Below are 14,385 nucleotides of genomic sequence, written 5' to 3'. Positions count from 1 at the left end.
ACACATCATATTTTGTATTATTCTCAACATATAAAACTTAATATGACAAGTACCCAGTATTTATGGCTATAAAATAAATTTAGCGGGGTAAAAAGTATTGTTTTACTTACTTAGTTGTGTAAAATCAGCGTAAAACCATTGGAAATCTTATTTAGAAAAATGTTCGTGTGTAAGATTTCAATCAAAGAGGTTTTAAAGGGTAAGAAAATCAAACATTAGTGACTTGTACTTAAAATATTTGGTCTTGTCTTTTTAAGTTTTACTACTTTTACTCTCTCCTTAGAATATTTAGGGCAGCATCAAACACTTTTTTAAAAGTTCAGTTGTACAGACATAATATAATTTTTTTTAGACCACAGTTTCAATTAACTAAAAATGTGAAATTAATGAGCACTGAGAAAGAGTCAGCTTCCTTATCACCCCACACATCATCAATAATTTTCTCCTTTAGTTTCCACAGCTTTAGTTTGGACTGTACTGAGTTATATGAGTGTTCTGCTCCTTAGTACATGTCAGTTTTACAGCTTTAATGCAAAGTCAGTTGGAAGTCACAAGCGGTGCACTCCTCCTTGTGGTGGAGAAGTGAAAGACAGTTCAGACAAAAACACATTGTATTCATTGCAGGCTTTATCTTCAGATATAGATTTCCAAATATGTTCCCAATCAGTCCTGTGACATTCACCTAATCTTCTCTTGGTATGTTTCCTCATTGTTTTGTCACAGGAATGTGCTTTGGCTCTTTGGCTGATTATCCAGCCCGAGCTGCCACAGTGTGGGGGTTCAGGCGAGCATAAGATGAGGTGAACCAAGGGGGAGTGGGGGTCAGTGAGTGGTGGCAGTGTCCTCTGTTTATAGTGGGATTAGAGGTTGACCTGCCCCCTCTGTTAGCCTTCTCCTTTTCTGTAACCACTGGGGGATTCAGCACCAGAGAAGTGAGTGAAATAAGAGCAGAGAAAAGATCTTAAATCAGGCATTCACTGGTGACAACAGAGTAATCAAAATAACATCCACACAGTGCAGACAAAGCTACTCTTTCCCACTGGATGACCATTGAGAAGGTACCCAGATTTGTCAGAGCCTGGAAATCCTGTTTCATAACAAACTAAATGGTCGTCTCTCACAGATAATGTTGAAATGTATTTTAACAATTGACCTTCACTTGTTTATTTATCTCTTCTAAGAGGGGACTCCACTGATTAAATGTCAAAAGCACTTTACTAATCAGGATGAGTGAGTAGTGAAGACAAGAAACTACTGTCTCTACAAAGAATACAGCATCATAACAAAAACAAGCAAGCTCTGCTTGGCATGATGGCTTTGTATTTTATGAAGCAAAGTCAAAGACCCTACTTTTTATGTGCAATGCTGCGCTATATTGCTGTGATTTTTATTTATTTTTTTTACAAATGCTCACGCTTCCTATAGTATGAAGCAAGACTTTGATGATCCCTGACATTGATCCCTGAAATCTCTCGATGTTGGATGGAATGCAATGAAATTGGGTGCAGATGAATCTGATGAGCCTAAGACTTTTCACCTACAGCCCTAACAACAAGTCAAAGATTTCTCTACATATGAAATATTACCACTCAATTGATCTGCACATCTTTTTCTGCATAATTCTTTCAAAACAACCATGACCCTTGCCCCAAAACAATGAATTTTACTGACTTTGGTCATTGTCTGACTTCTCCTCTAGCACCACCATGAGGCTGACATGTCTCCCTCCACATTACTGTCCCTCCGTCCATTTTCTGGTACAGAAACCACTCCAACACAGGGTCAGGGGGGCTGGAGCTTATCTCAGCAGTCATAAGGCAAGAGGACAGGTCGCTAGTCCATCCCACATTAATGTATTGAGGTGATTTCTTAACCTACATCCATTAGATTGGATTTGATTTGTCCAGAGCTATGCCTCAACTGTACTTGAGTGCCAGTGAGCTATAAGCATACCAAAACATTACCCTAAGACACTGATCCAATGTAAAACTGGAGAACTCTTTCAAATGGTCTACACTGTCTCCAAAGCAGTTAAAACCTTGAAAACAGATTATCTTTTAAAATTTGTCAGATTAATGATGTTTAATATAACATTGAATGAATGAAAGCATACAGTACTGTAAAGATAGGCCCAACACCTACACTTTGGATGCACATGCAGGTCCCTAATCTCCATCAAACCCTTCATACACTAAGTCTGTGATCATGTTTTCTATTCAGAAAATTAAGTAAAATATAAAGTTCACAACCTTCTTCAGCGACCATCGGGGTATTTGATCTACAAATAGCTAAATAATTCTAGCTTGTTGCTACATTAAAATATTTTGTTCAGTGTCACACTTTCATTTTATCTGCTGTTCACTTTTCAAAATGCACACAAAGTCCAAAGCAATCCGTTCACTGTTCTCTCTCATGGTTTTCATTACTGCTGTGGTATTTGGTATCTTAAAGCAATCACACAGTTTTGTGAAGACTTGTAAATTATTCAAATTATGTTATTATTTTATTCTGAATAGTCCGATGAATGACCGAATCCCATGTCCCATGTTTGGGTCAGTGAGAGTTAAAGGTGAACTTAAAAAGAAATTAGAGTCTCCACAGAGAGACTCAAATCAAGAGCAGTGAACATAACAAACAGCATCTGGCCCAACAAGCAGGAAGAGAAGAAGGAAAATGCAGAAGCAGCAGAAAGAGATGATCCTTTGTTTGTCTTGTTGGCTACCTCATGAGATTCTCTGTTGCGGCAGATTTATGGCCACCATCCTGGTCAGGAATAAGTACCGAGACTATGTTTAATGTGAGTGAGTTAATTTACGTTAATTTAAATTAATACAATTTTTACAGTTGAGTTTTTACTGCTGTCTCAATCCTGCTCCACCAACAGACTCAAAAACTCTTTTGTTCCTCTGGCCATCAGGCTGTACAACAGCTCTAAGTGATGGCACTTCTGTATTTCACTGGTCACTTTATTTTATATGTGTGAATAAATAAATCTATTTCGGGAATTATTGTTTGATTGTAAAACGAGGCAGGAGGAACCGTAGAAGAAGAACCATCTACGGACCCTGACGTCATGTCCATGACAACCACAGCGCTTCCTCTCCTAGCTACTTCCGACGACGCTCAATCTGTGGCAGAGAGTTTGCTTCGCTCGCAGACAGTCTGCCTGTTTTGTTTGTAAAAAAGTTTGTCTTGGTGGCACAATGAAGCTGAGGAAGCGACACGTGCTGCTGCTGTATCTGTTGGTCTGCTCTGGTTTGACGGAGGCAATCGAACCCATCAGCACCACAATAGCGGTGGGCATGGCTGCGGCTCTCACAGGGATCTTAGCTAGCTACCAGAACATTTTCTTTTACTTCCACGAGTGCTGTCGACCGGAGTGGATTTCTTTCAATAAAACAGGTAATACATTTAACAAAAATGCGAGTCTCTGTACTTGACTCTATTCTTCTTCTGGTTTTATTAGCGGTTGGAATGCTGTGTCGTAAGAATTTCACAATTAAAAAGATTTAAAAATGTATAATTACAAGTGACTGGTTTAATTTTAGCTGAGTGTGAGCTCATTTTGCATGGTAAGCTTATTATACTAGGGCTTACATTTCTTTACCGAGTAAAAATTAACTGTAATAGTTGTAATCGATTGGTTTTGCATCAGTTTGAATCCTGTTGGTGTGTTGAACGAAGCCCGTGCAGTATCACGTGCTCATGACGTATCAGGAAGTTCCCCGTTGTAAAGGAATAAGCTAGTTGGTCCGCAGCAGGTTTAGCGCGGTTTTGTTGTATTGTTGTCATTCTTTTGCCACTTGAAAACGACTCATGTTGAAAAGAGTAATTAGTTACGACGATGAAAGTGGCACACGCATATTTGTGGTTACACATTTTTATGACAGCCAGTGCACTGGTGAACGCGTTTGACCCGATCACAACAACCGTTGTACTCGGTCTCGGAGCCAGTCTGGGGCGAACGATTTACAATTATTTACACGAGAGTTGCGATCGTAAATGGATTGCCTTCAATGCAACAGGTGAGCATGTATATCCTATAACTTTTATAGTTAGCAATTTACAGTAACGCACAGTTGCACAGTTTTTTTTCCCTCTAAACCAGAAAACCTAAACCAATCGGCAACATTGTACGAAAAAGGCTTTCAGTTGTCATTTCAACAGTTGGTTCAACTTGACCCCTTCAGTCATCTGTAGTAGTATATGCGTGTGTGTGGAATAAAAACGATGCAGATTAGGTTTGCAAAACTAAGAAGAGGTGTGCAACATGGCGGTGAAAAACTTAAATAGTCTGTACAGTAGGTTGGGAGTTCATCATGATGTTTACCTACCACACAGAGGTTTGTAAGACCATAGTGATTTTCTAAAGCATTCTTTTTTGGCAGAATCAGAATGTGGGAGAATTGGCTTTGCAGTGTGTTGGGAAGAGGATATTGCCACAGCCTGGTAGACAGTCTCCAGTATGTTATTGCATTTATTAGCCTAACTCCTTCAGACCTGATGCAGTATAGGTGCATCTTTCCCTCACACACTTGAGACCAGAAGCAAAAATGCATACACGTTTTTCTCCACACAACCTGGAAAGAATATGTGGTGAGAATGTGCACACCCTTCTCATAGTTCAACACATTCATATAGTTTTTTTCAGAGTAATTTTCATTTTCTCCTCTTCTCTGATGAGTGTTTCAGTTAAATCTGCACTTGTTCTCTATTCCTGCTTTCAGCATTTGTTTACATGTGTTGCAAAAGATGTCTTCACATATGCAAATAACTAATTAGGGGAGTGTCCACATCCATTTGTGATTAAGGTTTAGATTTAGAAAGGAGTACCATGCACAGTTTTATAAATCTGGCAAAAAGAATCCATATGAACATATCTGCCTTTTAAACTTGAATATACAGTACATACACAGTTGTATGCATAGAGCACCTGTCCTGGAGTGACATTTGCATTACTTGTCAACATGATAATCTTGCTAAAAATAAAGTCAATGACTTAGTATACAAGCTGAAGGTTATTTCTCCTTTCTTCAGAGGCCGAGAATTGAAGTGTTTCAGCCTGTGTTTGGTCTGAATGGGTTAAAGAAAATGTGACTGTTCAGAAAGTGGAGTTTGTTCATCCCTTTTCTTTACTCTGTGTTAGGTTTGGTCCTTCAGCCTGGTTTGTTGTTGTAGTTCATGTCCATGTACTGATAGTGTTTCTTATTCCATCCTCCTCACAGGCTCTGTCAGATTTCTCCTCCGCATGCTTATTCTTGTCCGGCTTTAAGCTTTGTTTTTGTGGACAAAGCCCAGTTGACTTATTCTTTTACATTGAACAGTGGCAGCTCCTGCATAAAGTATCTGTGGTGCCAGAGTTTGAAGTATTTCTTCAATGGAAGAAGAATGATCAATGATAATAACAAGAGGCTTTGACAAGAGTTTGATTTTACCATCTGGCCCTGTTCTGCTGATCTGATCGGCTCAAGATTCAGTGTTTCCCGCAGGAAATTGCTTAGTCAAGGTGGTGAGTCGTTGGCCGGGGGTGTGTACTTGGAATGGAATGGTACTTGGAATTATTAACTATTTACATTAACAACTAGTAGGTGTCGCAATTCAATGTTATCAATGCTGTCTTTTAATGTCTGAGCCTGGCAAAGCATTATTACTTCGGTTTAAAAAAAAAAAGCAAGGCGGCAGTGCGAGTGTGCTAAGGCGGCCGCCTTGACTATAATGCGCTGCGGGAAACACTGAGCTTTCTGATTATAGACCGATGGCTCATCCAAGTCTGTCTGTAACCAAAAAAAAACAAGAAAACCTCACAAGAATATCTAACCTGTTTTTTTTTGTAACTCACCACTCAACACATCAGGTTATTCTGCTGCACCACAATGTAGATCAATATGCAGTGTATCCTATGACAGAAAATGATGAAAAGACCCCTCATGGTCCCACTGCATAGTTTGTTTGAGCAGTACTACGAACAAGAGTGTTGAGATCAATGTCACAAGAAATACTATTATTATATTCCTGTGTTATTCATTTTAAACATATAGGTAACTCTTTCTTTGAGAGTCCTCCACTTCACAAGTCATTATAATGCATTTTTAAGCCTTTGTAAAACGGTATAAATGCCTGTTATCATGTACACCAACTTGTGACAAGGTTTCCAGACATGAAACACTGCTGCCACGTTGACACTGAGATGCAAAGCTTTATGAATGCTGTGTGTTGTAGCCACTAATCCTGCTGATTTCCCTGCTAACTTTCTAGCTCTCGGAACCGACCTGGAAAACAAACTGTTTGGACAGCACATTGCGTCACGCATCATTTTAAAAGCTGTGAATGGATTCATGAACAATGACAATCCGAAGAAGCCCCTCGTGCTTTCTCTGCACGGATGGACCGGCACCGGGAAGAACTTTGTCAGTAAGCTTATCGCTGAGAGTGTTTACAAGGAGGGAATGGACAGCAAATTTATTCATGTGTTCACATCCACACTTCACTTCCCACATCCAAGTCAAAGTGCTACCTACAAGGTATGGAAAACTATGGATTTTACTTTGAAGTGAAACACTGGGATATTGTCTTGTTTAGTCTTCTGCATGAGTTTATTATGCTGCTGTTTCTCCTCAGTCCCAGTTACAGCAGTGGATCAAAGGCAACGTCACCAACTGTGAACGCTCCATGTTCATCTTTGATGAGATGGACAAGATGCAACCGGGCTTGATTGACAGTATTAAGCCATACCTGGACTACTATGACAAGTTGGATGGAGTTTCCTACCGCAAATCGATCTTCATTTTCCTCAGGTGACAAACCAAGAGCGTTTTTGTGGATCGTACATGTTTTATGATGTTTTTCAATAACTGGCTCTGAATTAGATCTGATTCCAAGTATATATATATATAAAATGAATGGCAATTTCTCTTCTATTTTCTCTTTTTATTTATAAAACAAACATTTTATATATAAAACACAATAAAAAATTAAATGAATAAAAAAATAAATGAAAATAAAACACAAATATCCAGTGGACGAATACCATTCAAAATATTTGGTAGTGCAATCAGTTTTCAAGTAATACAATAAAGTGCAAAGAAAAAAAAATACAACATAAAGGGCTTTAACATTAAGTAAAAGTGCTTATAAATTAACCGTTTCAGAGGTTGAGTTTTAGGAACACAATTTATTCAGCTTTTTCTGACATGAAATGAAACCTCTTAAAATAACTTGGCATCAAACCCTTGAAAATAACAGGTTGAGGATAGGAAGACAAGCTGGTCAACTCTTTTAGGCTTGAGACACAATCTCTTACATGTAACTATGTTCCCACTAGCACTGAAGACCCGCTCAGATGGAGAACTAGTCGGCATGTTTTGCAAATTACCGTTGTCTGGTCGGTGTCTGACTTTTTAAATCCAAACCAAAACCACACGATGGAATTCCGGTTCCCTCTTTTCGGCACTAATTCCTCTGTTGGTTCTGTTTGCCAAACACTCGCCAAGCTCTCCGCCTCTGCCATGTTGTTTTTTGTATCCATGCATGCTCCCCTAGCTCTGCTATAAATGAGTCTTTGCGGGTGACGTAAAAATGCTACCGCAAAGTAGTAGCGTTGCTGCAGTTACATTTAGCCTTCATTCATTGTTCATACAATGTGTAATTTTAATTGAAATAAAAAAGGTTTTAAACAATAGAGGGTTATATCGTATGGTAGACATTTTTATATCGCACTTCGACATATATCGTAATATCGCACAGCACTAATTCCAACCCAGTAAAATCACAGGATTTATTAAGTTTCACGGTCTGCTGGATCTATTGTTAAAGCTTTCACTCATCCTCAACTCACCCATTTTGGACACATTTCTGCTTCTGACTGCTACGCACAAAGCAAAAAAAGAAGTCCACAGTAACTAAAACACTGTATTCAAACATGACAGACCAGCTTTGAGGATTCGAAGGAAAGAAAACAACTGTCAATGTGGAGCGAATGGGTCATGGTGGGGTTCATGAATGCTAAATACAGCTAACTGTAGAATATCAGTGGTTTAGGTTTATGAGGTGTGTTTCTGTTAGTTTGTCTCGCCAGTTGTCCCTAAATTACTAAGCAAAGTACTTACAGTGTATTAGTGTGATTAAGTCTTTATTTTAAAATTTGTTTTGCACCACACAAACTACATAAAAGCTTTTTGTAAGAGAATAAAACTGTTCGCTCTGTTTTCACCAAAAAATAACATAACAATAATATTTTTATATGACATATAACATATGTTAGAGATTGTTGATGAATATGAAACAGTGCAGTAACAACAGAAAACATTCTATTTGGGTGAATTCTAAAATATTTGCCTTCATTTTATTTACTCATAGCAATGCTGGAGGGGACAGCATCATACAGACGGCTTTAGATTTCTGGAGGGCCGGACGAGATCGAGAAGAGATCGCGCTCAAAGACCTGGAAACGTCGCTCTCACTGTCCGTCTTCAATAACAACAAAAGTGGGTGGCGATCGCTGAAATACCTGCGGTAATATTCAGCAATTAGTTCCATTAGGAACTTTGGAATCACTGGATGTATTTGTGTCTCCTTTTTTAGGTGGATTTTTTCACACGAGTTTGATCGATAAGAACCTGGTCGACTTCTTCGTCCCGTTCCTGCCTCTGGAGTACAAGCACGTCGTCCAGTGCGCCATGGCCGAGATGAAAGCCAGAGAGCTCCAGGAGGACCGGGGTGTGGCAGACCAAGTGGCCCGGGATTTAGTCTATTTCCCCAAATCTGAGAGAGTGTTCTCCGTCAAAGGCTGCAAGACGATAGAGAGCAAACTGGACTACTACACATAATGTCACACATGATGTTGAGTCGCGACATGCACTTTTTTAAAAAGAAACTCATGCAGCCACGTGACCAAAGACAGGAAGTCAAGCTGACTGAAGAAGTCTGGAAGTTTCTGTTTGAGCATGATATCCGGAGGCCTTCTCAGATGTTGCATCTCACTTACACTGAATGAAGAGGCTGGTGAAGGGCTGTCCGCCACCTGAATAAAAAATTAAAACGATTGGAAAGCAATCCTGATACCTGATTTAGGAGCTTTATGTCTGCTTTTATATCACAAAAGTCTTGGAAGACGGTTTAGTGTTTCTTCTTTTTTTTTTTTCACTGTGTACTCCATGAATGGGATGACTGGGAACACCTGCCTTAATGCTTCGTTTTTTTTATTCAAACTATTTTACAATATGTCCACTGAACACAAAAGGCCATTAGCTGGTGGAGTTTGGTGTTGTGATGAGGTCATTACAGCAGAGAATACAACTTAAATTCATCTTTGGCAAATTATGTTTTCTATGCTGTTAAATTCTGATTCGTTCATATGATGATAGAAGTGAAATGTGTTTTCTTATGTAGTCAAAGATCATGAAGTAATTTTGATTGACAGGATGTTGATGATCTTCTTCCACCATCACTGGAGCCAAATGAACTCAGATTAGCATTCTTACATCGGGAAAAAAAAACATTTGTTTTTACTGGATTGTACATGAGTGTTTGATCATGATTTTATTCACTGAATTCATTTCTGTTATCAGACATGGAAGTATGTAGACTTTGTCCTGTAAGATTTGTTGGAGAAGGGGGAAAAAAAGCTCTGTTGGTTTCTCAACCTGTTGATGATATTCTGTCACCTCTGACTGTGAAAGACCACATTTGTGGACGCACAGTTGACATCAGCAAGTGTTTTTGGCTGTAAACGCCACCAGAAAAGCAAATCACAAATTAAAAGAAATGGAGTTTTCCTGATGTCACTGTGTCTGTGCTCCACGAACAGGTGGCATCGCAGCAAACAAACCGTCAACCCAATAGATTTTTGTCTACTCGTGAATACTTTTGAATCTTTAGAAATCTGCGAGTGATGAAAGCGCTTGGACTGAGATAGGAGTTGTGTAATGATCAAACAGCTTGCAAAACATGTCTGTGCAAAGTGCAGCTTCAGGTGCGTCGGTATTAAACGGCTGTGACCTCGTGGTACAGTAGGTGTTGCTGGCAGACCGTGTACTCCGAAGACCCGGGCTGCTGTAAACTGAGTAGAAGTGGACAACGGTGCAAATTGGTGCACTCTTCAAATAGAATTGTTCACTACCTGGCCTCGGGTCAAAGGCAGCAGCAGTCCACCACGTCTAATTTATTCTGTGATTTAAGTAGCGACACTGAGCCACTTCAAGCCTCCTCCCCCCCCCCCCCCCCCCCTCCCTCAGATAACAGCCAGTGACAAAGGAAGGAAAGGGAAGAAGCTAGTTTGTGAGGTCAGAGTAAATGTTTGTGCAAGAGGTCACTCCCTTACTATCATGGTTGGATTACTGTGATATGTAGGCACAGATTAAATACGATGTAAATGGAACTAATTTTATTTTTTCAAATACAAAGATGATTCATTGGATTACAAAAAAAAAGGAAACTTGCAGTCTAATCTGAATACTTTAAATATTCAAAATCTTGCACCTTTAACTGCAACACAAATGCGGCCAGTTGTGTAATTTTTCAGCTGACTTGAGTCATTGTGTGGGATGCTGATCCTTTCATGCGTGTTTTTATCGATTGAAAGTCACGTGGAAGACTTTGTTGCTGTAATGCAAGAGGAGCACTCAAAATGTTTTACTTATATTTTTCAGTGTCAATATAAAGCAAGAAATATTTGATCAATTTAATGCAACAAAAATTAGATGAGTAACTATTTACAAATGTAGAAGCATGAGAGGAGCAAGTAATTTCTAGCAAAAAGAACTTATCTGATCAAACTCGGGTTGCTGCACAAACAGCAATCCTCTTTATACACACGGAACAGGACAATAATGAACAATAATGTATTTTTTAGTGTCAAATTATGTAGTTTAATTGCTACTGCAAAATAATTACTCAGGAGAGGGCTGATAGGTCTGCTTCAATAAATCTTCCAATATCTCAAGGATAATTGACTTTTAATGTTGGGTATGCAGGCGAGTTAATGTAATCTCACATCTCATTTCCATAAAAAAATACACTTTGTAATTGCTTTGCTCAGCTGTTCCCTCCAAGTCCCACGTAAAGCTGCTCTGATATTGCCAAGTTTGCTGCTTTGGGGTTTAAGACCATTCTGCAGGAGTCATCCGACGTGCTTAAAAATGTTTTATAATCAAGGAAATTATTTACTGCCTGAGCTGCTGGGAAACACTTTACAAAATGTTGCATTGTGACATGGATATTATAATTTTCAAAAGCACAAACTCATGAATGCAGATGAACAGATGTTACTAAAGCAGACATAAATAAGTAATTACACAGATAGCTTCATGAAGAAGTTTAATTCTGGTACACACAGTAAGACCACAGGAACTGCTGCTCTGCTTCTGCTGAACACATATGAACCCTCAAGTACTATCTGTTATGCAGCGTTTACGGGTAAATAAAACGTACAGAGCAGAAAAACACCTGTTGCCATTTCAAGTTTATTTATATCAAACTTAACAATAATCGTGTTTCCTCCAAGTGTCCTTTTTGTTGCAAAAAATGTTCCCAAGCACAGCTTCAGCAACCTTCCTGACAGTCCGGTGAATGAAAGGCCACTGCTTGTTGCATCTGTGATGTAATCTACACTCTTAACAGAAAATTAAGAGATGCTGGGCACAGTAGGCAAGCAGGTCAAGAGTCTTAAACCAGCAGAACTGCATTAATACAGCCATCATTCTCTGGGTTATTTGTCACCTGGGCGTATTTACCTGAGAAGTAAAAGAGTTATATTACTTACAGATTTATCACTCACCACACAAACATCTACTAAAGTATGACACACTTAAAATAGTCATCAATCCCATCCAGAAATATGTAGCTGTCTGAATAAGCTCATCTGACCCTTTAAAGGAAAAGCGCAATGTGGTTTTACTGTTTATATTTATATCGAGTTATTCAAAATGATCGATTATTGCAGTGCAAGAAATGAAATAACCAGATTTGAGGACTCACCCCAGATAACCTTTCCTCCTTGTGTAACCAGGCCCAGCTCGCTGACATTAACCTCTACCACTGTTCCCTTTGTGATGACTCCCAGAGAGGTGTAGAGGGGTGAGGAAGGGTTCTTCTTCACTCCCAGGATGGGAAGGCAGAATGTTGCTTTTAGCTCTGGATGTGTGACATGAGCCTTCTTAAAGCGCAAACCCTAAAAAGTAGAATGAGGAGGAGTTTAAAAGAAGTGGCAATTCAGTTTTACCATTAATAATCGAGATGTGTGAACGTGGTGCAAGTTATTTAACTCTTTCGGTGCCATTGACGTCTATAGACGTCAATTTCGTTTTTTAACGGAGCGGGCTGGGGGACAATCTAGCGGAGTTTGTCACTAAATCTTAGGCTTGTAAACACTAAACAGAGAATATACTGGCAAAATTACCTGCAAGGTGGCAGCAGTGCCACTTTGCAAAAACAGCTGTTTTTTGGGTCAAACAGCTGTTTTTTGGGTCAAACAGCTGTTTTTTGGTGAAACCAACCTATGTTCTACTGTCTATTACTAAAGGACTGAAAATGGTAGAAACAAACTTTTTTTTCCTGATGAAAGAAGAGAGTCTACTCTTTCGTTTGGTAATTTCGGTGTGTACATAGTCATAAGACACACTTTTCTGTGGGTCTTGGAAAATCCGTCAAAATACTGTAAAACACTTGGCAGTATGGGTCTCTCTGAACTGAAAATGGCTGGCAGCCAATGAGTTAAGAGCACAACGAAACAAACAGTGTGATCTTACCATGGGTCTGATGAAACGTTCATACTTTGGAGGTTTACGGGTGAAGCCGTCGCCAACAAAGCAAACTTTTGTGACCATCCTCTTCCAGGCTTTCTTCTGCCTCTTTCCAGTTCTGATGACTTTAAGCACTTCTGTCTCTCCTTGGGCACGAACCTTTGGCAGGGGCACCTCCCACTTACCCTACAGAAAAGATGAAATATTTGCATTTTAAAATCAGTGCCCTGTATCGCTAACATAAAACATACCAAAGAAAGATACATTTTCATTATAAAATGTGACTGAAAAACAGGCTTCAGCTAAGACTTACAGCCTTCTCTTTCCTCTTCTGCTTGATCATGTTAGAGAGAACTTTTGCACGTGACTGGCCTTCTCTGTCCAACAGGTACGCTGGAACTGCTCCCTCCGGGGTCTTGTCATCATCCTTCTGCTTAGTCTTCCTCTGTTCATGCATTTTGATGCTGTAAACATACAATTCAGACTTGTTCATATGTGTATTGTGCATAGTTTAAAACGGGCAAGATATACATAAATGAAACAGCATTAAATGTTTTTTTTCCTCCTCCATACTCACGTTTTCTTCATCTGGATCTTCTCCGCATGCCTTTGTTTGTGGTAGAGTTTGGCCTTCAAACCGATCAACTTTCTGGCTTTGTGCGACCGCTCATGAGCCTCTCGGCTCTCCTTCTTCCTCTTCTTTTCATGGTGGTCCAGGCGGTAGCCATGCCGCTTGCGGTGTAGCTCAATGTGCTCGTTCTGGGGCTACAAAACAAAAACAAATGTGTATATAGATGTTTTCAGTGTTTTAATTCATTTTATTTTTGGTTTACATACCTCATGAAGTCAAGTTTAGGCAAATACAGGTTATATCAACAGGGGTTTAACACGCAAGTGCTTAACCTGAAATACGCCAATGCCTTCATGTGGGCTGATACGACTTTCTAACAATATAATACAGGAAAAAAATGTCAGTCTGTTTCCATGTTCTACTACTATACTTGCTTTGTTTGTGAAAGAATTGGAATTAAACTAAACTTAAAATAACTTTCCATAATACAGCCGTGTATATCTTTTATATTTAAGTCTTCATTTTTCCTTTGAATAATATTTTTATTAACAGCTTATTCAGCAGTTCTAAAGTCAGTCTTGATTTTTACCACCAATCCTGTTAAATTTTCACTTCCAGAGCCAGCTGGTTTCACAGTAAAAATCAACATTCATCTTACTAGTTCAAATTTATATGACTGAAAAAGTCAGTGAGATCACAATAGAGTTTTTATAACGAATATTCACACTTAGTAACGCTACATTTAGAACAAGAAGTTCAATACCGCTCAGACATTTTTAACACTAAAGCAGAGTAGCACGTCCCTTCGCCACATGCTCGCCATAGCTAATGTTAGCACACTATGCTAATGTCTCAAATTGCCTGATTTAAGCTAAATATACTACTCAACGGGTTTGTTTTCTTACCATTTTGCGTTGAAAAAGTTACGTCTTACAGTGAATATGTTGGAGGTGGAGACAGTTGGTAAGGACACTGATTATTCGGTGTTATTTCCTTCAGGCTGGGGTCTTTTTGATGTTGTTTTCCCCGTAGCCGATACTTAGAGGAAGTACGTCATCGTGCTATAACGCCTTGTGC

At 39.2% G+C, this 14,385-nt stretch overlaps 2 protein-coding genes across 3 annotated transcripts; one reads left to right on the top strand and one right to left on the bottom strand.

The window, feature by feature from the left end:
- Positions 1 to 3,097: 3,097 nt before the first annotated feature.
- Positions 3,098 to 13,307, top strand: tor1 (torsin family 1). Of its 2 annotated transcripts, none has more exons than XM_075455986.1 (5): positions 3,098 to 3,402; positions 6,256 to 6,521; positions 6,619 to 6,794; positions 8,356 to 8,483; positions 8,581 to 13,307. In XM_075455986.1, exons 1-5 carry the CDS (start codon positions 3,204 to 3,206, stop codon positions 8,823 to 8,825), a joined length of 1,014 nt encoding a protein of 337 aa, XP_075312101.1. In that variant the 5' UTR covers positions 3,098 to 3,203; the 3' UTR covers positions 8,826 to 13,307. The 2 variants fall into 2 exon arrangements, with proteins under 2 accessions (XP_075312101.1, XP_075312102.1); XM_075455987.1 differs by lacking the exon at positions 3,098 to 3,402 and adding an exon at positions 3,726 to 4,025.
- On the bottom strand, positions 11,442 to 14,379 carry nsa2 (NSA2 ribosome biogenesis homolog (S. cerevisiae)). Its single transcript, XM_075455989.1, has 6 exons — positions 14,214 to 14,379; positions 13,315 to 13,502; positions 13,051 to 13,201; positions 12,744 to 12,923; positions 11,974 to 12,166; positions 11,442 to 11,729 (listed from the first exon to the last, which is right to left on the bottom strand). Exons 1-6 carry the CDS (start codon positions 14,214 to 14,216, stop codon positions 11,662 to 11,664), a joined length of 783 nt encoding a protein of 260 aa, XP_075312104.1. The 5' UTR covers positions 14,217 to 14,379; the 3' UTR covers positions 11,442 to 11,661.
- Between the last annotated feature and the right edge of the window lie 6 nt (positions 14,380 to 14,385).

This window comes from Odontesthes bonariensis, chromosome 22 (genome assembly GCF_027942865.1).
Source record: "Odontesthes bonariensis isolate fOdoBon6 chromosome 22, fOdoBon6.hap1, whole genome shotgun sequence".
In the NCBI taxonomy this organism is placed as follows: Eukaryota; Metazoa; Chordata; class Actinopteri; order Atheriniformes; family Atherinopsidae; genus Odontesthes; species Odontesthes bonariensis.
Note: the sequence above shows the minus strand (reverse complement) of the source record. Positions and strands in the feature narration are given on the sequence as shown.

Excerpts from the sequence above, each read along its gene's own strand:
- nsa2 (XM_075455989.1), bottom strand. Across the intron at positions 12,167-12,743 it reads AACGTTTCATCAGACCCATG|GGTTTGCGCTTTAAGAAGGC; the intron begins GTAAGATCACAC and ends TCTACTTTTTAG. Across the intron at positions 11,730-11,973 it reads AGGAGGAAAGGTTATCTGGG|GTAAATACGCCCAGGTGACA; the intron begins GTGAGTCCTCAA and ends TTTACTTCTCAG.
- tor1 (XM_075455986.1), top strand. The coding sequence starts at position 3,204 with ATGAAGCTGAGGAAGCGACACGTGCTGCTGCTGTATCTGTTGGTCTGC. Across the intron at positions 6,795-8,355 it reads TCGATCTTCATTTTCCTCAG|CAATGCTGGAGGGGACAGCA; the intron begins GTGACAAACCAA and ends ATTTACTCATAG. Across the intron at positions 8,484-8,580 it reads CGTCTTCAATAACAACAAAA|GTGGATTTTTTCACACGAGT; the intron begins GTGGGTGGCGAT and ends CTCCTTTTTTAG.